Source organism: Orycteropus afer, unplaced genomic scaffold, assembly GCF_000298275.1.
Source record: "Orycteropus afer afer isolate SDZICR_OR568_19922 unplaced genomic scaffold, OryAfe1.0 scaffold00726, whole genome shotgun sequence".
Classification (NCBI taxonomy): domain Eukaryota; kingdom Metazoa; phylum Chordata; class Mammalia; order Tubulidentata; family Orycteropodidae; genus Orycteropus; species Orycteropus afer.
Window position 1 is genome coordinate 325,053 of NW_006922313.1, and position 24,531 is coordinate 349,583.

General features: G+C 58.4%; 3 protein-coding genes across 3 annotated transcripts in view; 1 reads left to right on the plus strand and 2 right to left on the minus strand.

Annotated features, from left to right (window-relative positions):
- The first annotated feature begins 5,147 nt into the window (after window positions 1-5,147).
- KMT5C (lysine methyltransferase 5C) lies at window positions 5,148-9,428 on the plus strand. Its single transcript, XM_007957294.1, has 8 exons — window positions 5,148-5,257; window positions 5,408-5,573; window positions 5,880-5,989; window positions 6,713-6,876; window positions 6,997-7,016; window positions 7,923-8,059; window positions 8,572-8,762; window positions 8,938-9,428. Exons 1-8 carry the CDS (start codon window positions 5,148-5,150, stop codon window positions 9,426-9,428), a joined length of 1,389 nt encoding a protein of 462 aa, XP_007955485.1.
- Window positions 9,429-13,374: 3,946 nt separating this feature from the next.
- On the minus strand, window positions 13,375-14,238 carry LOC103211324 (cytochrome c oxidase subunit 6B2). The gene is made up of 3 exons (XM_007957271.1): window positions 14,127-14,238; window positions 13,512-13,612; window positions 13,375-13,428 (listed from the first exon to the last, which is right to left on the minus strand). The coding sequence occupies exons 1-3, from the start codon at window positions 14,236-14,238 to the stop codon at window positions 13,375-13,377; spliced, it is 267 nt and encodes an 88-aa protein (XP_007955462.1).
- A 4,566-nt stretch (window positions 14,239-18,804) lies between these two features.
- FAM71E2 (family with sequence similarity 71 member E2) overlaps window positions 18,805-24,531 on the minus strand; it is a 15,276-nt gene continuing 9,549 nt past the window's right edge. The window contains exons 10-12 of the mRNA XM_007957295.1: window positions 21,398-21,450; window positions 21,225-21,316; window positions 18,805-21,087 (exon numbers count right to left, since the gene is read on the minus strand). Coding sequence (XP_007955486.1) covers window positions 18,805-21,087; window positions 21,225-21,316; window positions 21,398-21,450 — 2,428 coding nt within the window. The remainder of the gene's footprint in view (window positions 21,088-21,224; window positions 21,317-21,397; window positions 21,451-24,531) is intronic.

A 24,531-nucleotide genomic window follows, 5' to 3' on the forward strand; every position in this document is an offset into this window, starting at 1 on the left:
CCCTTCCCACAATATTCCACCACCATTAAGATGAACTCAACGCCCTGAAAGGAAATTTCCCCTCCCTGCCCTCTTGCCCCTGGGGACCATCAATTATAGTTGATTTCTGTTTATTTCCTTCAGGAATTTAAAAAGTTTATTAAAAGATTTTTATTTAGTCTGGTTTAAGGCACCTAAAGGTTTGATGGCTAAGTCCATAGTCTTTTTAAGAGCTGAACATCAAATAGCACATAAAACTATTTGATTTCTCACTGTTAAGAATTTTCCTTAATTACTAGCTTGAAAGGTTAATTTCATTCTTTTTTGCCAAATTCCGTGTGCCTTGGGTAAGACTTTACCGAGGGCATTAATTTGCCTCAACAGTTGCTTCCTGGCATTGGTTGCAAAGCCCTCAGTGGAACAGCATTCTTCTCATTACCGCCCTGGGTTCCCTGTCCCATAAGCTTTGGAAGGAGTCTCTGATGTGTGCCAAGGGCTCTGGTGGCGCAGTGGTTAAAGCATTTGGCTGCTAACCAAAAGGTAGGCTGTTGGAAACAATTACCTGCTTGGCAGGAGAAAGGTGAGGCAGTGAGCTTCTGTGAAGATTGACAGCCTTGGAGACCCTGTGGGCAGTTCCACTCTGTCCTCTAGGGGCGCTGTGGGTCGGAATGGACTCCACAGCAGTGGGTTTGCTTTTGGGATTGGCTGTTTGTGCTTACCTGGATATGTCGTTCCCCTCTCCTGGGAACCTGCTTCTCCATGTGTAAATGGACTTGGTAGTTCCTGCCTGCTGTGGAAGGCCCAAGTAAGTTACAGCAGGGATCACTCAGACTGGAACCCCTATATCCATCTCTGTCTCCACACCCATCAGACTGAGGGCTGTTCCAAGCAATCAACTCCACAGGGATCTGGCAAAAGCAACTTCCATTTGGAAAGAGAGCTGACAGCCTATGAAGGCTCAGAAGATAGTGTGGCCACCTCTAGGTGGGGCAGGGCCTTGCATTGATGGACAGCATCCAGAGGTTTGGAATTTGTTGTTGTCAGTTGCCATCTGTTGTAGCTGTGTGCAGCAGGATCCATTGTGACTCACAGCGCCCCTAGAGGACAGAGTGGAACTGCCCCACAGGGTCTCCAAGGCTGTCAACCTTCACAGAAGCAAAGCCCAGACCTCACCCACTGCAGTGGAGTCCATTCTGACCCACAGCGCCCCTAGAGGACAGAGTGGAACTGCACCAGAGGGTTTCCAAGGCTGTCAGTCTTCACAGAAGCAGACTGCCCCATCTTTCTTCCGTGGAGCTGCTGGTGGGTTGGAACTGCCGACCTTTCAGTTAGCAACTGAGCGCTTCATCACGGTGCCAGCAGGGTTCCTTTTCATTCCCATCTAGTCAGCTCCAACTCATGGCAGTCCCAGGCACTACAGAATGCATCGCTGCCGGTCCTGGGCCACCTTCCATGATGGTTGTATGCTCACTGTTTTGGCCACGTTCCTTTCCAACCTAGGGCGGCTATGCGTCGGAGAGGACTCCCCGCCAGTGGGTTTGGTTTGGGTTTGGGTCCAGCCAAGGGGCTCATCTCCCAGTGCCCTATCAGACCATCTTCTTCAGTGATCCCCGGGAGCGTCATGGCTGATTTCTGGAAGCAGACCTCTTGGCTCTTCCCGGTCTCAGCCTGGAAGCGCCGCTGAAACCTGTCTCCATGGGCGACCCTGCTGGGATCTGAACCACTAGGCACACAGCTCCCAGCATCTCAGCAACATCAAGCCGCCACATTACAACAAATTGATGGTTGGTGGCAGGAGGGATCTGCTCAGAAGCAGAAGAACGAAGGTAGAGTTAGTCCTAGTGGGGCAGGAAACAGAACAAAGGTTACCCACGGCCGCCAGCAGATCCCACTCATAGGGACCCTATGGGACAGAGTAGAATTGCCCCATATAGTTTCCAAGGCTGGCAATCTTTACGGAAGCAGACTGCTACACGCTTCTCCCAGGGAATGGTTGGTGGAGTGGAACCACGGACCATTCTAGACCTGAATGCTTTAGCCACTGCGCCGCTCCTGAACAACGGGATTCGCTGGGAAGGCGTTCAGAACATTTCCTCAGAGACTACTAGCGTGGTCCTTGTTTAACAGAGGCCCGGAAATGGCAAGCCTCTTCAGTGTCATAGAGCGACATCCTCAGCTCCTTCCCTATTGGTCACTCACACATTTATTAATCTAATAAATATTAATGAAGGCCCTACTATGTGGCATGCATTGTTCTAAGCGCAGGCATTTATCGCCATGAACAAAACAAAGACTCCAACTTCCGCGCGGAGCTCATCATTCTAGGCGTCATTATTATGAATTGCTAATTGTTTCTAGGATGAAGCAGAGGGCATCCCAACGGGAAGGGGATGTCTCAGAGGAGCGTCGGGAGGTGCAGCTGTCTCCAAAGCCCCCATTCTCAATCTCCTTCTTTCCGATCCGTTCCTATCGCAAGAAGGTCTCCACAGATTTACAGTTGATGCTTCAAAAATTAAAGTGGGTATTTTCAGGAAGCCGGCTGATCTGGGAGCGAGAGGAAGTGAAGAGTCCTTTGTGCACAGGCTGGGTTGTCGATAAAGTTTTGTCACCTTGGCAACCCCAGGCCTCGCTGGGCGGGGCGATGGAGGTGCGCGCGCATTCACCTTCTCGCCACCCCTCCATCCCGTCGCCCCTGCTTTCTCCCTCCTGTGGCCGTAGGTTTCACCAGAGAAAGAGAAGAGGGAGGTCACGACTCTATGGTGACAGCCGGAGACCTTAGCCAATGGGAGTATGAGCTGTTCCACTATCAGCCAATCATGTACGAGTTCTGGAGCCGGCAGAGCCCGCCTTCTATCTTCTGGGACCTGAATAGCCTGACCCAACCCGAGTTTAGCCCGGAGCGACACTGCTTTCTGCCAATGAGGGCGTTGACTTCAGGCCCCTGCGAATGAGGAGGCGGGAATACATCTCCATGGCAGCGTTGGGAAGACAGCTATATGAGCCAGTAGCAGTAGTTGGCGGCGCTTGACGGCAGCGCGGGCGTGGCGGGGTTTTGTGGGGGCACTGGCGGGGGTCGGGCGGGGAGGGCCGGAGTTCGTCTCGACCAATGGGAGCCGCGAGAGCTTCTTAGTAATTCATGAATGGCGGCGACGTCAGCCAATAGGAGCCCAAGGAGGCCGTGGCGGGGCGGGCCCGGCGGGGCAGACGGGAGGCGCGGCGACTGTGCCTGACGAGAGCCGGAGGAGGCAGTGGGAGGTGGTGGCGGTGGCGGCGGCGGCGCGGGCGCCTGAGGAGGAGGAGAAGCGGGTGAGGGGCGGCGCGGGGCCCGACCTCTGAGCCCCCTCTGAGCCCCCGCCCCGCGCCGCCTTGGCTCCCAGTCGCCCCCAGTCCCGACGGTCCTGCACCCCCCGCGGTCCTCGCGTGCAGGCGCCTCACCTCTGCGGGCCCAGGCTGCCCCGGTGCTCAGCCCGTTCCCTGTGGCTCCTGACCCCGGCCCCTCCCTGCACCCCCTGGCCTCCTCAGACCCCTCTTTGCACCCCTGGGCCGTTCCCTGGCCCCCGAGGGCCTCTTTGAGTGTTTAGGGCCCCCCTGGACCCGGAGCCCCGCTGCAGCCCTCGACCCGCGTCTGGCTCCCAGCCTCTTCCTGGAGCCCCAGGCCTGCCCTGGCCCTTCCCTCGACCCGCCGGCCCGTCCTTTCGGCCCTGGGTCTGCTCTGTGTTGTGTCCTTACGGCACTGTCCCCGGGCCCCCCAGGGCCGTCCGGGCCCGGTCCTGCACCTTCAGCGTCCACCCAGGCCCCCGTCGGCCTTCCCCGGGCCCGAGGCCCTTCGCCAGCCTCTGCCCTCGGCTCCCCGGGCCCCTCGGCGCCGTCCCCGGTGCCCGTGGCGCCCAGGCCGGGTGTGTAGCCCCCGTGCGGCCCGCCGGGTCCCGGCTGCCTCGCACCGGCGTCTTGCAGCCCCGCCGAGTGCCCGCCCCCGGCCCCAGCGGTGGCCCGGCCCCGAGCGCCTCCTCCGCGCAGCCTGTCACCCCGCGGGGCCGGCGCCCTCTTGCGACCCCGGTTCGCCTCTCCGCGCGCTGCCGCCTTGTCTGCCCCCCTTTTGTCCTCCGCCCCCCGCAGGGAGCAGGTGCCGGGCTCTCCCCGGGCTGCTGGGGGGCGCCCCGAGCCTCGCGACACCCGTGCGGCGGGAGGGGGCACTAGCTCTCCTCCCGCAGGGCCCAGCCCCCGGTTCCTCCCGGACCGCCGGTTAATCAGCCGGCCCGGGGCGGAGGGACGCGTGCGTGAGTCATTTCCGGGTGTGTGTCCGTGTGCGCGCGTGTGCGGGGTCACGGGAGTACCACGGTGGGGGTCAGCGTGTACTTGTCGGGATGCCTGGCTGTGTGTGCACACGGGAGTGTGTGTGTGATGGCTGTGTGCAAATGCGTGTGCACTCGGTCTGCAGACTGAGTGGGGGTCAGGAGTACAGGAGTGGGGGTCAGCTGTGTGAGTGTGTACTGCTGGGGGTGCCTGGATGTGTGTGCTCATGGATGTGTGTGGAATCTCCACACGTGTATACGTGTATGTGTGTGTGCAAGGCAGTGTGTCAGGAGAGTGCAAGTCAGGGCCCACGTGTGTTGAGGTCTGTGTGTATACTCATGGAGGTGTCTGTAATCGCCACACGTGTGTGCATATGCAAGGCAGTGTGTCACGAGAGTGCAAGTCAGGGCCCATGTGTGTTGAGGTCTGTGTGTACACTCAGTGGGGGTGTCTGGCTGTGTGTGTATATGGATATGTGTGTAATCATGTAGAAGACTACATGAGAGGGGGGGTCCATGTGTGTCAGGGTCTGTGTGTGCACACATGGAGGGTGTTTGGAGGTTTGTGTCCCACGTGAGAGGAGACAGTGGGGCCAGAGACTGAGTCATTGGCTTGAGGCTCCCACCTTCAGTGTAGGTCACCTGCCGAGCTTTGCAGTGTTGATATCAGTGTTGATATCACTGACGGCCCTTGTCTCCCCGACCTGCCCATGGTCTGTACGCAAGGAGAATAGCGCCCCCCGCAGTGAGCACCCAGCTCACAGGCCCAGCAGGTGCAGAACTGAGCCCCCCCGGTCCCGGGCTCTGCCGCCACCCCTGCCCTGTCGTCACCCACCCTCTGCCTTCCACCAGGAGCAGCATGGTCCGTGGGGCACCATGGGGCCGGACAGAGTGACTGCCCGAGAGCTCTGCGAGAATGACGACCTGGCCACCAGCCTGGTCCTTGACCCCTACCTCGGCTTCCGCACCCACAAGATGAACGTCAGGTGAGGCGGCCCGCGGGCCAGGGCGGGCCCAGGGCTGCGGGCCCGGCCCCTGGCTCAGCTCCCAGCACCCCTGGGGGGTGGGGCTGGGCCGGCAAGGCCAGGACGGACGTAGGCCGAGGCCCTGGGACCCAGGCGTGCCCTCTCCCCCAGCCCCGTGCCCCCGCTGCGGCGACGGCACCACCTGCGCTCAGCGCTGGAGGCTTTCCTGAGGCAGCGGGACCTGGAGGCTGCGTACCGGGCCCTGACGCTGGGAGGCTGGATGACCCACTACTTCCAGAGCCGGGGCCCGCGGCAGGAGGCTGCCCTCAAGACCCACGTGAGGGTGCCCTTCCCTTCCCCTGGCCCCCCGGTCTCTGCCCCGGCCCCTCTGCCTGCCCCAGGCCCCCCTGACTTCCCAGCCACTCGGGCCATCGAGGCAAGGCTCAGAGTCCCAGGACAGGCAAGTTGGGGGGCCCCCTGAGGTGGAGTCCACCCTCTTCGTTAGACAGACGAGGAGACGGAGGCCTTGAGAGGGGAAGTGAGGCCACACGGCAGAGCAGGACGCAGAGCAGGCCTAGCCCCCTGGAGAGGGCCAGGGGCAGCCCGCCCGCCTCTCACCCCGCCGTCCCCTCCACTCCCCTAGATCTACCGGTACCTCCGCGCCTTCCTGCCTGAAAGTGGCTTCACCATCCTGCCCTGTACCCGCTACTCCATGGAGACCAACGGGGCCAAGATCGTGTCCACCCGCTCCTGGTAAGAGGTCCCGGGCCTAATGGGCACCGGCAGAAGGAGGGATGCTGGGGGAGGACAAGGACGCGGTGGGGGCGCCGAGGGGAGAAGGCAGATGAGGTGGGGGCTGAAGGGAGGCCACGCAGACCCCGTGTTCGTGTCATCTGCAAAGAGATTTTTTGAACAGAGAGGAGCCTGCTGGTTCCCCAGGGACTGTGGGACAGAGGCAGGGCCAGGCTAAGACCCTTGCTGCCCACCACCACCTTGTTGGGGATGCGACCCCAGACAAGCTCGGGCTCCCAGGGCTGCCTTTTCCTTTCCTCCTTCCCTGCTGAGCCCCGCCTTTGTGGTGGAGACTGGGGACAGGCCAGGGAATGGGGTAGACGCCTGCAGGGTTTGCAGCCTAGCTACGGGGTGCACCGTACAGGGGCCGGCTGGGGCGTTTGGAGAGAGTGCCGAGCAGCCGGGTTTCTGCTGAGGTCGGTGGGGCGGGCACAGGGTGTGGCACCGGGAGGTGGGGACGGAGAGCAGCCCCAGCAGGGTCGGGAGCACGAGGTTCCTCCGTCAGCCTCAGGAGGACAGGAGCCCGGCCAGGTGGGGAGCGGGGGTGGACAGGACACGTGTACGCAGAGACGGGGACAGGCTTCACGGGCGCGCACGGACGCGTGGCTGGTCCAGCGGCCGGGAGGCGGCCCTGTCCGTGGGCCGGCGCTGCGCGGGAGGCGTGGCTCACAGCCGGTCCCTCAGGAAGAAGAACGAGAAGCTGGAGTTGCTGGTGGGCTGTGTGGCGGAGCTGCGCGAGTCCGACGAGGGGCTGCTGAGGGCCGGGGAGAACGACTTCAGCATCATGTACTCCACCCGCAAGCGCAGCGCCCAGCTGTGGCTCGGCCCCGCCGCCTTCATCAACCATGGTGAGGCTTGGCGCAGGCGTGGGGCGGTGGGCAGGGGCAGCAGGAGGCCCACCTCTTCAGGGACCCCTCACGCACCTCGCTTCTCTCTTCTTTCCAAACTCTACCCTCTGCGGGCTCCAGACTGCAAACCCAACTGTAAGGTAAGACCTGGAGGGGAGCACTGGGTCGGGGAATGAGGTTGTAAAAACCCAAACCCATTGCCATCTTGTCGGTCGATGTGACTCGTAGTGACTCTATGAGCTAAGCTACTCTAACCTTTGTGGAAGCCCACGGGGCAGCTGGTGGGTTTGAACCACCAACTTTTTGTTCACAGCCAAGCGAACAAGGCTCTCTAAAGAGCGTGGGAGGTCACCCCCTGAGCTCCCCTTGCCCTGGGCCTTGCTGGAAGGGGCAGAGCAGGCAGGTATTTGTCCCTGTGGCTGTGGAGGTGCTGGCATGGCCGGTCCCACCTAGGCATCAGGGACAGAGAGGGGACAGAGGCAGTGGCTGGCTTGAGCCCATGCAGCTCCTGGGCATGTGTCAGGCCTGAGTGGACAGACGGACACATGGTGGACAGGTGGTGCTCACCTTGCTTTCCAGATGGGGAAGGCATGGGGAGGGGAGGGAAGGACACCCCGGCTCCCCAGTGTGGAGGCAGTAGCAGGCATGAGGGGCAGGGCCCGGCAGGAGCGCACTCTCAAAGCGGGGCCGCAGCGGGCGTTGGGGGCCGGTGGCGAGGGCAGCTAGAGCCCGAGCGTGGGCCTGACCAGGATCAGAGCCAGCCGGGAGAACGAGCTCGGAAGCGGCAGGGACGGGTGTGCCGACAGGGACGGGATGCGCCAGGGCAGGTGGGACCGGGGCGCCGGGGAAGACGCAGCAGTGGCAGTGTGCCCACCAAGGGCCAGGCCCGAGCAGCGTCCTGTAGGAGGTGGCAGCCCCGCCAGCAGGCAGGTCCCCCGGGGGGAGCTTGTGGAGGGAAGGGAGCCCTGGGCCTTGTCCCAGGAGAGGGCCTTGGTGGGAAGAGGGGAAGGTTCCGCCAGGTGGGGACTGAGCAGCGCGGCCCCCAGTTTGTGCCTGCAGATGGGAACGCGGCCTGTGTGAAGGTGCTGCGGGACATCGAGCCGGGGGACGAGGTGACGTGCTTCTACGGCGATGGCTTCTTCGGAGAGAAAAACGAGCACTGCGAGTGCTACACCTGCGAGAGGTGGGGCGGCCGGGGTGCATGTGGGGGTGCCCCGGGGAGGGGGACGGTGGGGCGCATAGTGGGGACTGCACCTGGGAGGGGTGGGCAGCCGGGACACACGTGGGGGCTACACCTGCGAGAGCTGGGGCGGCCGGGGTACACGCGGGGGTGACCCCTGGGAGGGGTGGGCAGCCGGGACACACGCATGGGCTGCACCTGGGAGGGCTAGGGTGTCTGGTACGCCTGGTAGGAGCTATATCTGGGAGGGCCGGGGTGGTCGGGATGCACATGGGGGCGGCCCCTGGGAAGGGTGAGGCAGTCAGAAAACACGTATGGGGGATTGGCCCCTGGGAGGGGTGGGGTGGAGGGTTGACACCTTTGGGGGGGGGGCGGCCTGGGCACATGGTGGGAGCTACACCCACGACAGTTGGGGCAGCTGGGGTGCATGGTGGGCGTGACACCTACAACAGTTGGGGTGGCCAGGCTGTCGGACAGCCTCAACCTTTGCCAACCCTGTCTCCTGTGTCTCCCAGGAAAGGCGAGGGGGCCTTCCGTCTGCGGCCCAAGGAGCCTGGACCACCCCCACCACGGGCCCTGGACAAGTACGAGCTCCGTGAGACCAAGCGGCGGCTGCAGCAAGGCCAGGCCAGTGGTGGCTGGAGGGGCCTGCGGGGCCTCCGGGCCTGCACCCACCCATCCCCGCTGCACCGTGACCTCTTCTGTGGTGAGCAGACCTCCACTCCGTGGTCCTGGCACCCTTCCTGTCTTTCTGCCCCTCACCCTGCCTGCCACTGGCCATCACCTCTGTCCCTAGGCGCTCAGTGGCACCCATGGTGGAGAATGAGTGGGCCCAAGGGCTTGGCCGCTGACCGCTCGCCCGTCTGCCCTCTATCCCACAGCCGCCTGCCAGCCTCTCCCCAGCCACCCTGATGCCATCACACCTGTCTGGCTGCAGTGGTTGTTGCGCCCCTTGTCCCGAGCACGACCCCGAAGACGTCGCCGGCCCCGGCCCCGGAGGACCCCTGCACCCCCACTGCTACCCGCTGTCCGCATCGCCCTGCACCCGTGGGGCGGCTGCGGGCCCCGCTGCCTGCTTCAGGGGGAGGTGCGGGTGGCTCTGGACCGCCTTCCCCGGGCCCACTGGGCCCCCCAGCAGGACTGGTACTGGGCCCGGCGCTACCAGCTGCCTCGTGTGCTTCGTGTGGACCTCAGCCGCCTGGCCCCGGCCCCGGCCGCCCTGGCTGTCCCCACCAAGCCCCCAGCGCCCAGCCCCGGCCCCGGCCCCAAGCAGGGCCTGGCCTTCACACCCTTCTCCCCACCCAAGCGCCTGCGGCTGGTGGTCAGCCATGGCTCCATTGACCTGGACGTCCACGGCACTGATGAGCCCTGACAGGCTGGACAGCAAGGCTGTGTGTGGGGAGGTCCTGCCTACCGTTCCCCCAGCCCGCCGGTCTGGAGGGATCTGAGGACCTCAAGAAGGAGCCCTGGGGCCTCTGGGAGGGTGCTGACCCCTGACCCCAGCACAGCTCTGACCCCCGAGAGGGGACTGGTTGGGACAGGCCCAGGGATCTGGTCCCTGGCCCTCTGCTGATCCCTGAGCCACCCCCAGCCCGGCAGGGAGCCCTGGCCATTGCTGCCCCCCCCCACACCCACCTCAGGACAGAAGGGGCACCCCCACCCCCGCGCCTGCCTCAGCCACCCCTCCCCAGGGAGCAAAGCCATAGGGGGTGGGGCCGCCCCACGCGGCACCCCCAGAAGCCAGGCCTCAGGAGGAGGTGTCTGTTGGGGGGGTGGCTCCCTGGCCAGTGCCCCCTGCCCCCCAAGGGTGTGGGTTTGTGCCCAGCTCCGCAGCTATCTGAGGCGGGGAAGATGGGGGGACACCACCTCGTCTTTCTCATGGTGCTATCCCTGGTGCTACTGGGGCATCAAAAGGGGGTGCCCTCCTCTTCCCTCCCCCACTCTGGAACCAGTGTGCCGGGGGGGGGATTGGAAGCACTTGAACTTTTTATTTTATTTTATTAAAACCTTGTTATAAGCAGCCCCTTGGGAGCGTGTTGTTTCCAGGGGACATCAGTGGGGGGTGGGGCTCGGCCTTGCTGAGGGGAGCAGGAGGTGCAGCACCAGCCTGGGGGCTCCAGATAACGGGTTGAGGGAGGGCAGAGGGCTGGGGACCCACGGGCACCTGCCCTGTGGCCGCACGATCACATCACTGCTGGCACTGATAGGAAACGCCTCAAACGTGGTTCACGGCCTCTTCCCAGCTGAGGCGCCACCTCAGAGGTGGGGGCAGCCATGTGGCATGGGCGCCCAGCACCCCCCAAGCAGGGTCTGGAGAGCTTGGCTTTCCGTTCAGGCCTGCTGAGACCTCCCCTCTGTCGAGCCTTCTTGGGGCCCAGCCTCCGGAGGAGACCAGGCCAGTGCATCGGCTTGTTTCTCCAGACCCAACTCGGTGTCTTGATTTTTCAAAGAATAACCTCCTCGTGTTTCTGGTGAAGGTTCACACGGTGCTTTGGGGTTCCCTTCAACAGTGTCCCCACCAGTCATGCAGGGACGGTTCCGTTCTTCAGGACGGGGGCACACCTCATTTGGTTGGTCCTGTTTCTGTTCACCGGGTCTCCCTGCCTTCTCCTCTGTGTCTCAAGGTCTCTGCTGACCGGTCCGTCTTACAGACATGGCTCAGTGTCTTAGGTTTGCCATTGTCTTCTAACTTGCAGTAGTAACAAGGATTTTCCACTGTCCCGTTACTAAGGGGTGTTTGCAGCTGTTTCTTCCCGTTATGAGTCATGCCACATCGGAAACGAGGGTGCCGGAAGCTCTGTTCCACGTCATTAAGGTTGACCACTCCGAGGAGGCAGCTCTTCCCCGGTGGGGCGAGCCTGCCGGCCTGAGGGGCTCCCCTTCCAGCACTGTATCAGACAGCATTCCCCTGCTGGTCACGAGGGTGTCGCTGGCCAGTTTTTCCAAAGTCTATCGCACAGGACCGGGCAGCCTTTCATTCTAAGCTAACAACGAACAGCGTACTGTGTGGCGGGCCCCATGCTAAGCGTCTCAGACGTTGTGTCATGGAGGCCTCCTGCTTCCCTGGGTAGGCTGCATGGAGGCGGAGATGGGGGCTGCCCAGGCCCCCCAGCAGAGCTTAGCAGCCTTTGGAAAAGGCCATCCTGGAGGGTAACAAGAGCTGTGTGTGTCCGTCCCAAAGTCCTCTGGGGACCCCTGGTGGAGAGAGAGCCGATAGGAAAGGGGAGAGGACAGAAAGGCCAGGAGGACTTGGGGAGCGGGGACCCTGCAGAGCAGGGATCTCCTCGTACTTAAAAATTCTTTAAAATTCCTTGCCATGCCCTGCGAGAGCCGGAGCGTGCTGGGCCTCTCTGGTTTCCCACCTTTGACGGGGTGCAGTCTCAGCACTTGGGTTTTCCTTCTTGGACAGGCTTCTACCTCACCTGGATTATTCTGCCTTCTGCAGGTTTGACTGTGCAATGGTTGGATATAACCTTCCTCTTTCCTTTTGCAGAGAAAACTTCATCTTCGATGCAAAACCTGTGAGACGCTGTTGTTTTCCTCCAGATCCTGTTTGCAGGCTGAGGGGAAGGTGCTGGTGTTGAGGTGGGCTGGGGGGCAGAGCTGGAGGGGGAGAATGGTGGGGTGTGGTCAGGAAGAATAGGAGGAAGGGTGGAAGGGGGCTGGTGGACGGGTGCTTGATGACTCTGGAGTCGGGCCCTGTGGTTAGGAGGCCACGTGTGTGTGTGATGTCACCATTAGCCCCGGGTCCAGGGTGCTGAGAAGCGCCTATCCCTGTGGCTCTGAGAAGGCTGCAGGTGCCAGCCTCCTTCCAGGCGCATCCACTCCCTGAGCACTGAGCCACACTCACACCTGTCCAGTCGTGGTCGGAGGAGGCCAGAGTCCCCAAGCTGGAGTCACTGGGAGATAACATGTCTTGGGTGTGGCCCTGGGTGGGGTGGAGAGGGCAGGGGTTAGTCATTGCCAGGCAAGGGCAGGACTGAACTATGCCACCAATGCTCCCCAGCTGTGACCTAGGAGGGAAAAGAAGGCCACAGAGGTCAAGAGGTTCACCCAGGGTCACTCAGCAAGGGTTCATGGTTAATAGTGGCCACCCTTGGACCCAAAGGAGCCCTGGTGGCACAGTGGTTAATCACTCAGCTGGCAACCAAAAGGTCATGGGTTTGAACCCAACAACGGCTCCATGGCAGGAAGATCAGGCGGTCCAGGCCCGTGAAGATTCTAAACCAAATCAAACCCATCGCTGCTGCCTCCCACTTCATGGCGCCCCTAGATGACACAAAACCGCCCCAGAGGGTCTCGGAAGCCCACTGCCTCATCTTGCTCCTTCAGAGCAGCTGGTGGGTTCACACCACCAAACATTCCAGGTGGAGTTTCAGGGGTGCCCACTTGGGAGAGCAGCTGTCAGAGGTGACAATGAGCCGCTGGCACCCGTGCAGAGATGGTCCCAGTGTCCAATGGTGGGATGGATTAGAACAAATCCTGTCACAGGCCAGAGTGTCAGCACTGAGGGGAAGGTGGGGGCGACTGGGGGCACAGCAGGGCCATGCTGTCTGCCAAGCCCAGGGAGGATCCTGCCTCGTCCCTCCTGGTCCTGGTAGTCCCGGCGCCCCTTGGCTTGTAGCCGTGTTCACATGGTGTCTCCTATAAGGATGCCGCTCATACAGGGTTAGTGCCGAGAACACCCTCAAAGACCCGATTTCCACCCAAGGTCATGTTCACGGGCACCAGGGACCACCGTTAACACTGTTCAACCCAATCCCAGCCCTTCAGCGTTGGGGAATCCACCCGAGACCGGGTGCAAAGACGACCATCAGGGCCCAAAGTGTCGGTGGGCTGAGGAACGGGGAGAAAGGGGAGCTGGGGAGGTGTCCTGGCCCCAGGGAAGGCGGCTGAGCGGGCGGGTGGGGATGGCGAGGGGACCTGCGTGACAGGTAAGTGACGGGATGGAGGCAGACAGCTGGAGCCATCTAGTGGGGAGTGTAATGACCTCGGAAGCCAAAGGGGGTGCCAGGAGCAGAGGGCCCCCACTCCTGATGGGAGCAGGAAGGGGGCTCAGCCTGCTCCTACCGTAGAGACAGGCTCCGCTGCCAACACCTAGGCCCGAGGGTGCACCCAGGCCCCAGAACGCGCCGGGTGCGCTCCCGGGGCCCTGAGCCCTCCTAGAGGAACCAGCCATCCCGGGCAGACGCTAAAGGGAGACGCCAGCTACGTCCTCAATTTATTTGTGGCTTAGAAATGGGAGGCGGGTCGCTGCGAGACTCGCACCGCGGGGGCGGCGGTCGCAGGCTGGTCCCTCGGAAGTCCGGTTCGGACAGTCAGATTTTGCCCGCGAAAGTACCGTCTTGGATCTGCTGATTCCAGCGCTGAACCTGGGGGGAGAGGCGGAGGGCAAGCTCAGGCTCGACCGGAGCCCTCCACCCGCTCCCCGTCCGTCCCCCTCTGGCCCCCTCACCCAGCTGATGGGGCACAGCGAGTGATACACGCGGAAAAAGTACTCGCAGGGCTGCGTGCTCTTCCCGCGCCGGTTCATGGTCTTGAGACAGCGGTGGTAGTCTGCAGGAGGGGCAGTAGGCGGAGTCACGCGGCCGGCCCCGCCCCTCATGCTTCTCCCAGCCTCACCACGCCCCTCTCTCTTCCCGCAGGACCTGGCCCCGCCCCCCTCTCTCAGGCCCCGCCCCTCCCACGCTTCTCCACTGAGACTCGCTCAGCAAATCCCGGCCTCACCACGCCCTCTCTCCCTTCCCTCAAGGCCTGGCTCCGCCCCCTCACTAAGGCCCCGCCTCTCCCACGCTCATCCTCTCGGACTCGCTCCTCTCATCCCGGCCTCACCACGCCCCCTCTCCCTCCCCGCAGGGCACTCTCCTCCACTCCAGGCTCCTCTCCGCCCCTCTAGTCCCGCCCCTCTAGTCCCGCCCCTCCGCCTATCTCGGCCCCGCCCCTCCTGTGCTCGCCGTCCCCGCCCCCACGCCAACGGTCTCGGTCAGTCCGGGACCCCCGTGGCGGATGGAGAGTCTCTCGCGGCCTGTCCTCGTGAGTCCACGCGAACTCAGCCCCTGCGCGCTCTCACCCAGGAAGTTCTGGTAGCAGTTACGGGTCTGGTTCTGGTTGGGGAAGCGAGGGTCGAAGGGCGGCGTGTGCCATTTCCCCTTGGGGGGCTTCTGGATATTCATATCCAGCATCCACGGAGAAGGTGAGTCCTGCGGGGCGGGAGGAGGGATCTGTGAGGCGGGGCCGCCCCCAGGCTCCCGACCCCCGCGTCCACACCCCCGCCGGGCTCCTGATCCCACTCTCCTGGCCCACCAGTCTGATGTCAACCGTCCCCACTGAGTCGCGTTGTGCCGGCTCCCCGGGGCTCCCCTGGCTTCCAGGGCCTAACTGGAGTCTCGGGCGTCCCGCCAGCCTCGGAAACGCGCGACCCCCAGCCCGGATTGGCTGGAAGCCGCAGGACCCCAGCCAATGGGAGCCACTGCGCCGCAAGGACTATTCCGAGAGACGTGTGGCGGGCGAGGGCGCCCCGCCCACCTCCGCCTCCAGCCTGCGACGCCCCCTTGGGGCCAGAAGCCCACCCAGCATGGCCGGGATCCCCCAGGGTGCACGCAAGGACGTCGGATGTATGCGAGCCTGGGGCTCAGGCGTTTAATCTCTGTGAACTTGGGCTGTTCTGCGGGCTTTCCCCACCCCCCCTTGCTCCCCAGTATATAAATGTATAGATAGCTCTGGTCTCTACTGGAGAGGGAGGCGCCCCCCTGGCCGGCTTCTTCAGCACCCCGCTTCTTCCAGTAGTGGTGCACTGCTCTCTGGGTACCACCTGCAGGGGAAGAGCGAAGAGTGAGGGTGGGGGCTGGACTCCTGGAACCCCCAGGCCAGCGAGGGTCTCCAGGGTCTCTGGTACCTGGCCACCGCTCCTGTGGACTCTGCGGCTTTTGCTGCCTGCATCCTGCCGTCAGAAACGCTGGGGGCGCTGCACACTGGAAGGAGAAAGCAGGCGAGGGCCTTGGGGGGCTGGCGTTAAACACTGGGTGACCACTGACTGTCAGTGGGGGCTTGTGTGCCATAGGATGCTTCCAAGAGTAACATGGACTAATAGGGGAGGCCTGGTGACTGACTTCTGAAAAACGACCAGAAGAACTAGATGGTGCCCGGCTACCAGTACCTGCCGCTGTAATCAGTCATGGCCACAACAGATGGACCCTGAGCAAATGGGAGAAAAATGTGGAACAGAACTTCAAGTTCCTAAAAAAAAAAAAAAAAAATCAAAAAGCCTCCTGGACTGATGGAGACCAGAGGATGCTCCAAGACTGTTGCCTTGAGGTGCCCTTCAGACCCTGCAGTGAGCTAGCCCCAGAGCTCACCTTGTAGTGAAATAACAGATTGCCTCACAAACCAAAGCATAGCTGCTCTGGGAGACCAAAGCGTCAACAGTTAGATCCGTACAACACAGACGAGAAGGTAAGGCGTGGGAAACCACAGGCCAACCTCCGTTTCATTGCGCTTCTCAGGTAGCTTCTCAGATAGCGGGTAGTTTGTGACAGTCCTGCTTCAAGCAAGTCTGTTAGCACCGTTTTTCCAACATCTGCTCAGTTCACGTCTCTGTGTCCCATCTTGGTAATTCGCACAGTATTTCTAACTTTTTCATCATGCTGGTACACACTTAGGAGCTCTGGTAGCGTACTGCCTAAGGCACTTGACTGCTAACCCGAAAGCTGGCGGTTCAAATCCACCAGCCACTCTTTGCAAGAAAGGTTGGGCAATCTACTTCCATAGTGATACTGCCACAGAAACCCAAGGAGGGGCCGCTATGAGTCGGATCCAACTCCACAACCATGAGTTTGGCTTCTGGTTTAGTGCACAAGTAACAGCAGTATGATGTCACCGTAACTGGGACATCAACAAATCCAAGTGACTCACTTTATTGCAATGTTCACCTAAGGGCCAGGGGTGAGGGCCGGAACCTACCATCTCTCCAAGGCCTGCCTGTAGATGACTGCGACCAAAACCCGAATGGAAAGGCTGAGACTGTCCCCACGTCGTGAAGGTCGTAACCAGGGTCCCCGGACAAGGTGGGTGTAAATGTTGAATGGGAACCTAAACTGTGTGAACCTTCCCCGAAAACACAATAAACTGGTATAAAAACAACAACAAAGCCGTGTGGAGCATGACGGGCCAGTCTGCAAAGGATGATGGGCCTGGCCCGGGACCGGGCAGCATCTCCCTTGTGCATGGGGTCACCGTGCTCGGGACTGACTCAGTGGCAGCCAGCAGCATGCTTCTGGAGACAGGCGAGCCTGGGCTGCAGCCTGGGCCCCACACACCTGTGCAGGTGGCCTCACCTCCAAACCGACCTGTTTCCCTACTACGTTTCTCTTTCTCCTGCCTCGTCAATACCAGGCCTGACTGGGTCATTCACACCAAATCCTAATGCGAAACTGTGCCTGACTCCTTCACAGCCCTTTCTCGTCTCCGCTTCCTCCACCAGACGTCTCTCCACTTCCCTCCTCCCTTTCCAGCTGAATTCTTCACCAGAGCTGGTCTGCTCCTTGTTCCCAAGTACAAGTCACCATCTGAGCCATTTAAAAGTGTGCACTCGTGATATTACGTCCACGCACAACACTGCAGCCCTCGCTGCTATCGATTCCTGGAACATTTCCACAGCCCTGAGGGAAACCTTGCCCCCCCCCGTTATGTGCCCTGTCCCTGTGGACTGGCCTACTCTGATCTTTCCTATAAATGGATGTGTGGGTGTGGCCTTTGGAGTCTGACTTCTGTCACTTAGCCCGTGTCTCCCGGGTTCATCCACTTTGCAGCGCGTGGAGTCCTGTTCATACTCTCTTGGTCTTGCTCCCGGCCCCGCTGACAGCACGGTGGATTTGTGGTCGGCTGCTAACCCAAGGGTCGGCGGTCCAGCCCACCCAGTGACATTGGAGAGGAAAGGTCTGGTGGGAGCTGCTTCTACAGATTGTTGCTGCTGCTTGATTCGGACTCAGCGGCCCCTGGGGTTGCCTCGGCTGTTACCTTGACAGGAGCAGAAGGCCAGGTGTTTCCTTCTGCGGAGCTGCTGGTAGATTCAGATCACCGACCTTCCAGTTAGCAGCCGAGTGCTTAACCACTGAGCCACCAGCACTCCTTTCTGTAGAGATTACAGTCAAGAGACCCTTCTGGAGCAGTTCTCTGGAACACATGGCCCACCCTGAGTCAGAATCAACCTGACCGTATGGGTGAGGTATGGTGTAGTTGTTTTCAGTCCTACCCCAGTTGTCCCACCACATCACTTCCACAAAGACGAATCCAGAGGTCTTATCTCAGTCCTCCTCTTCCTTGGTCTGCTGGCAGCGTCTGACCGGATGGTCCTCACTTTCCCTTCCCACTTCTTCACTTGGTGTCTAGGACACCCCTGGCTCTTGCTTGTCTGTTATGTCACTGACTTTGGTTCCTCTTTTTCTAAACACCCTGGACTTTCTCTCTTCCCTATTGTTGTGGTTTGAATTTTGTCCCCCCAGAATATGTGTTGTAAATCCTAACCTCTATGCCTATGGTTGTCATCCCATTTCAGAATGGGTTGTTTTTGTTATGTTAATGAGGCAGGATTGGTGAGGGTGTGTCTTGAGTCAATCCCTTACAAGATATAAAAGGAGCAGAACTGGCAAGCAGGGAGGAGCTAGAGGCCAAGCCACATGGAGATCTCCAAGGGTCCAGGAAACAGAAGCTGGAGAGACAAGGACCTTCCTCCAGAGCCACAGAGAGAAAGCCTTTCCCTAGAGCCAGCACTCTTAATTTGGACTTTTATACCCCTAAACTGTGAGAAAATAAGTTTCTGTTTGTTAAAGACATCCCCTTGTGGTATTTCTGTGAAGCCACCACTACATAACTAAGACATCCATCTACACTTGCATGCTGGTGGCCTCATCTTGTCTCATTACTTTAAGTACTGTCCGTACTCTGGTGACTCCTTAAATCATATCCCCTGAACTCCAGGCTCAAACATCCACTCATTGCCTTTCCAGGGTCTTCCCATGACATCTCAAAATCATGATTTTGATCTTCCCCAAGCCTACTCCACTCACTGTCTTCCTCATTGCTGTTGATGGTCACTGCTTCCAGCTTCTCAGACCCCAAACCTCACTGTTACCCTTGAGTCCACTCTTTCTTCCACGTCACATGTCCAACCCATGACCCAATCTACTCATCCACCTTCAAAATACCTCCTGAATCCCACCACTTCTCAACACCAACTTCCCCTCTTGTCCAAGCCACCATCACCTCAAGCCTGATTATTATAACAGACACTCCAGTTGCCCCCATTCTCCTTCCACATCCTCTGACACTCCAACCGGAGAGAGCCTTTCAAACATCAATCAGTTGCCAGCGTTCTTCTCCTCAAAACGTGGAGGAGGACAGTCCTGTGCGTTGTAGGACACTTAGCAGCGTTCCTGACCTCCGCCCACTGGGTGTCAGTAGCACGGCTTCCCCACTCCTTGATGCTCTGTGCCTAGTACAGAACAATGCCGAGCACACAGTTGACACTCAGTGTATACCTAGTGCATGAAGAAAACCGGAAAGAAGGAATTACTTCCTCTGTCTTGAAGACAGCATGTCCTCTCTCCCGTTACTCATTGCTCTCCTTGGTGCCTAGAACAATGCCTAGCACACGGTCAACACTCAGTTCTATCAAGTGCAGAAGAAAAGTGATAGGAAGGGATGATCATTTCTACCTCACAGGTAATGGAGTTGGCAGTAAAGGTTGACTGTTAGCCGAAATACCTGGGAAGGGCAGAGGAGATGCCCATTTCCTCCTTTATCACCTCCACTTGGGTGGCCTTAGCTCTCACGCTGTCAATTTCCAAGAGCATTGGCAAGAGAATGTCCGGGGACGACCCCATCATAGCCACGGGCTGCTGCTTGGGCATCTGGATGGGCTCTTGAGATAATCTCACGGGCTGTTGGGGCATCCTGGTTGGGGCCTCCATCCTTGAGGGTGGCAGTGGAATAGGTGACTGTGGCAGGTCCTCCCACCTGGTGGCAGGCAGAGGGATGGGAGGCCGGGGACCACTGGGCACACACAGGCTGCTGGACGCAGACAAGGACCGCAAGGACACCTTGGAATGGTCCTCTGGATCCCAGGATGGCTCCTCCACTTCTACCCAGTGCTGCATGCTGTCCTTCATCCAGGTGACTGACTCAGGTTGCTCCCTGACCACCACTGGTGGCCCCTTCAGCCAGGATAGCTGGCTGTGTTTGGGGGACACTGAGGGCACCCTAGACAAAGAGGACTCCTTGGAATTCATGGAGAGCCAGGAAGGCAGAGTCATCACTGCTGGTCTTGAGTGCTGCTCCTTGGAGCTGGCCATGATCATCAGCTTGGCGAGGGCAAGGCCCTCCACCGACAAGGGCCTGCTGTGCTCTGGCGCAGGCCCATGGAGGCTCAGCTCCTTCTTCTTGATCCATTTCTTCTGCTGCTCTGTCTCCTTGGACTTGACGCCTGGCAGATCCACAGTGATCTTCTGCTTCTTCTTGGAAACCCTGTCCTCCAACTTCCCCATGCCCTTCAAGCCCTCTAAGGTCATCTCCCGTGTTTTGCTGACCAGGACCTCCTCGGATGTCTTCTTGGTTGCACCGAAGGGCAACTCCAGGGACTGAGTCTGGGCCCTGTGCTCTTCCACATCTGTCTCCTGGGCTCCCACTATCACCACGGGCTCAGGTCTCACTTCAGGCTGGCTTCTCTCCAGCAGGTGGACTCCATGACTTCCTGCTGGCAACGTGCTGGAGTCGGCAGGGATCTTGTCCAATGTGGTGGGTGGGCTGAATGCTCCTTGGTATTGGGTAGGTGAGGTTAGAGCCTTCTGGGATGGGGTAGGTAGGAAGAAAGACTTCCTGTTTGGAGTAGGGGAGGATGTGGCCTTTTGGAGAATGATAGGGACACGGGGAGCCTTCTGGGATGGGACAGGGACAACTGGGGTCTTCTTGGATGGGGCAGGGCCAGGGGGGACCTTCTGGGATGGGGCAGGGACAAGGGGAGCCTTCTGGGATGGGGCAGGGCCAACTGGGGACTTCTGGGATGAGGCATGGACACGGGGTACCTTCTGGGATGGAGCAGGGACAAGGGGAGCCTTCTGGGATGGGGCAGGGCCAACTGGGGGCTTCTGGGATGAGGCATGGACACGGGGTACCTTCTGGGGTGGGACAGGAACAGGGGGAGCCTTCTGGAATGGGGCAGGAACAACTGGGGGCTTCTGGGATGGGGCAGGAACAACTGGGGGCTTTTGAGATGGGACAGGAACAGGAGGGACCTTCTGGGATGGGACAGAAGCAGTTGGGGCCTGGGATGGGATAGGGACAGGTGGGACCTTCTGGGGTTGGGCAGGGACAACTGGGGTCTTCTGAGATGGGACAGGGACAGGGAGGACCTTCTGGGATGTGAAAGAAACAACTGGGGCCTTCTGGGATGGGACAGAGGCCTTCTGGGATGTAGCTGTTATAGCTGGGGCCTTCTGGGATGGGACAGGGGCCTTCTGGGATGGGACAGGGGCCTTCCGGGATGGGACAGAGGCCTTCTGGGATGGGACAGGGGCCTTCTGGGATGGGACAGAGGCCTTCTGGGATGGGACAGGGGCCTTCTGGGATGGGACAGGGGCCTTCTGGGACGGGAAAGGGGCCTTCTGGGAGGAGGTAGGTACAGCTGGGGCCTTCTGGACCTTCTGGACAAATGGACTCTTCCCAGACATGGCAGGGACGGACGAGGCCTTCTGGACGGCCAGTGGCCCGGCCTTGACATTGTGCCTGGGGAGGGAGGGGTAGGGTGTGCAGTGGTAGAAGGTGGTGGTGGTGCGCGTAGCTGGAGAGAAGGAGGATGAGGACAGGGAGGTGGACGTGGTGTCCATGAGTTCCCTGATGTCCTGCTCCCACAGGTCCTGTTCCAGCTGGTCTTCGGATGCTGTCGAGGGGAAGTCAGGGCTGTCCTCTGAGACACAGCGGGGAGGGGCCTCCATCGTGTATCCACCGATGGTGATGCTGTCGGGCTCAGACAAGTGGGCCTGTGAGCGGGCAGCGGGCAGGGTGGGGATAGTCAGAGGCAGCGGCCAGCCCCTCCTCCCTCAGGCCCGGGAGTCCTGGCCCCCCGCCCCCTCCCTTGGACCCGGGAGTCCCGTGTCTACCCCCACCCCGGCCCCACCCCCAGTATACAGCTGGCCTTGGAGGACTCCCTCTGGTTGACGGTGCTGGAAATGTTGCTGAAGATGGTCCGGATGGAGATGCCGGGTCTCTCTGCGGGGAGAGCAGCTTGAGCCCCCGGGGAAGGCCCAACCCCCAGGGGTCCACTCCCGGGCAGAGGGAGTCCGCCCTTACCAGAAAGTGTGATTTCTGTCTGAGAACTGTCACGAGTGGGCTCCGACTCAGACCTGTAGGAGAAGTGCCAATGTGTTCTTTTTCTTTTCGTATTTTAAAATAAATAGATTTATTACTGACAACGTGGTTAATTTTGTTGTTGTTCTTGTTGGGAATATACGCAGCAAAAGACACCCATTCAGCAGTTTCTCCATGCGCAACCGTGACACGGACCGTATTCACCGAGTTGTGCTGCCGTGCTCGCCCTCCTCTGAGTTGGTCCTCCCACGTTAACATAAACTCAGCGCCCCAAGGTTCCTTTCTAGTTGCAGTTGTCCGTTTGCTTCCGTAGTGACAGTTCTTGGATGGGCACAGTGCCCAAGGCAGACGTTGTTGACCACCAACTGTTGCTTGGTTTTAAGAGGACTTCAGAAAATAGTTTTGGTTTAAAGTTTAAAAATCATCTCAGGGAACAATCATGGGAGAAGGAAGGGCTGCTTATGCACAGGGAGACAGCTCAGGGCACAGAAGAGTATGGAGGGATGGACACTGGGAAGAGGTAACTATGGGGAGGAAGTGGGAGGGGAGCGGTGGCATTGTAAATGTTGGTCAATGACATGAGACAAAGTATATTATGTGAACTGCTGTATGAAAAGTGAATTTACTCTGTAAATCTTCACCCAAATCAAAATAAAATAAAATAATCATCTCAGGGCAGTAGTTTCAGGAGTTCATCCAGCCTCCATGGTTCCAGGAAGTCCAGATTCCATGAGAATTGGCAATTTCTGCATTTCCCCCCTTTTGATCAAGATTCTTCCAGGGAATCTTTGATCACAATGTTCAGTAATGATGGTCAGGGACTGTCCAGTTCTGGTCTCCTGGGAAAGGGAGCAGTGGCCACACATGCCATGCCCCCTGTTGTGCCTGACTCTTCTTTCTCTGCTGCCCCAGGAGAACAGGGACCAGTAGTGCCTTGGGGGCCGCTTGTGAGCTTTGAAGACCCCAGGCACTGTGCAACAAACTAGGAGGTCAAACAGAAGCACTAAACACGTTATCAGGCCAATTAACTGGGCTGCCCCATGAAAGCATGACCCTAAACCTTGAAGGATCACTGGCCAGGTACAGGTAAGGGGGGAGAGAGCCCCCAGGCAGGAAGCAGGAAGCCAGGGCCCACAGCCAGATACAGATAAGGGGGGAAGGCCAGGGAGTGAGTGGAGGGGTTTGGAGATTAACTTGTCTGTCACTTTGTCATACTGTGGTGGCTTGCATGGTTCTGTGAGGCGGGAAGCGTGCAACTGGTGTTTCAAATGCCAGCAGCGTTGCCCATGTGGAAGGGTTTCAATGGAGCTTCCAGACTGAGACAGAAGAAGGAAGAGGCCATCTACTTCTCAAAGAGTTGGGTGAGGAAACCCTTGTGAACAGCAGACTCTCTGATATATTACTGGACAACCTTATGAATAGCCCTGAAACATTGTCCAGTATGGTGCCAGAAGATGAGCCCGAGGTTGGAAGGCACTCAAAACAGGACTAGGAAAGAGCTGCCTCATCAGAGAGGAGCCAACCTTAAGGATATGGATAAAGTAGAGCTTTTGGGACCTCCATTTACTGAAGTGGCATGCCTGAAAATGAGAAGAAACAGCTGCAAACATCCATTAATAATTGGAACATGGAATGTATGAAGTATAAATCTAGGAAAATTGGAAGTTGTCAAAAATGAAATGGAACACATAAAGATCAATAGCCTAGGCATTAGTGAGCTGAAATGGACCAGTTTTGGCCATTTTGAATCAGACGACCATGTGATCTACTATGTTGGGAATCACAAGTTGAAGAAGAATGGCATGGCATTCATCATCAGAAAGGATGTTTCAAGATCTGTCCTGAAGTACAATGGTGTCAGTGATAGGATAATATCCATACACCTATAAGGAAGAACAGTTAATACTAGCATTATTCAATTTTGTGGCACCAACCACCAAAGCCAAAGATGAGGAAGTTGAAGATTTTTACCAACTTCTGCAATCTGAAGTTGACCAGATGTACAATCAGGATGTGTTCATTGTCAGTGGTGATTGGAAGGCAATAGTTGGAAACAAAGAAGAATCACTGGTAGTTGGAAAATTTGGCCTTGGTGATAGAAGTAACATTGGAGATCACATGATAAATTTTGCAGGACCAATGACTTATTCATTGCAAATACCATTTTTCAACAACACAAATGGCAGCTATACACATGGGCTTCACCAGATGGAGTGCACAGGAATCAGATTGACTGTATCTGTGTCAAGAGGTGATGGAGAAGAAGTTCAATATCTTCGGCCAAAATAAGGCCAAGAGCTGATTATGGAACAGACCACCAACTGCTTATATGCAAGTTCAAGTTGAAGTTGAAGACAATACAAGTCCACGAGAGTGAAAATATGATCTTGATTATATCCCTCCTGAATTTAGAGCCCATTTAAAGAATAGATTTGATACATTGAATACCAATGACTGAAAACCAAAGGAATTGTGGAATGACATCAATAGCATCATACATAAAGAAACCAAAAGGTCATTACAAAGACAGGAAAGGAAGAAAAGACCAAAACGGATGTCAGAAAAGACTCTGAAACTTGCCCTAGAATGGAGAGTAAATGGAAGAAATAACAAGATAAAAAAGCTGAACAGAAGATTTGAAAGAGCAGCTCGAGCAGACAAAGCCAATTACTGTAATGAAATGTGCAAAGACCTGGAGTTAGAAAACTAAAAGGGAAGAACATGCTCGGCATTTCTCAAGCTGAAAGAACTGAGGAAAAAATTTAAGCCTTGACTTGCAATACTGAGAATGATGCAGAAAACATCAAAAGAAGATGGAAGGAATACACAGAGTTACTGCACCAAAAATAACTGGTCGATGTTCAGCCATTTCAGGAGGTGGCATATGATCAAGAACCAATGGTACTGAAGGAAGAAGTCTTAGCTGCACTGAAGGAATTGGCGAAGAACAAGGCTCCAGGAACTGACAGAATACCCACTGAGATGTTTCAACAAATGGGTGCCGCACTGGAGGCACTCACTCAGTTATGCCAAGAAATTTGGAAGACAGCTACCTGGCCAACTGACTGGAAGAGATCCATATTTGTACCCATTCCAAAGAAGGGTGATCCCACAGA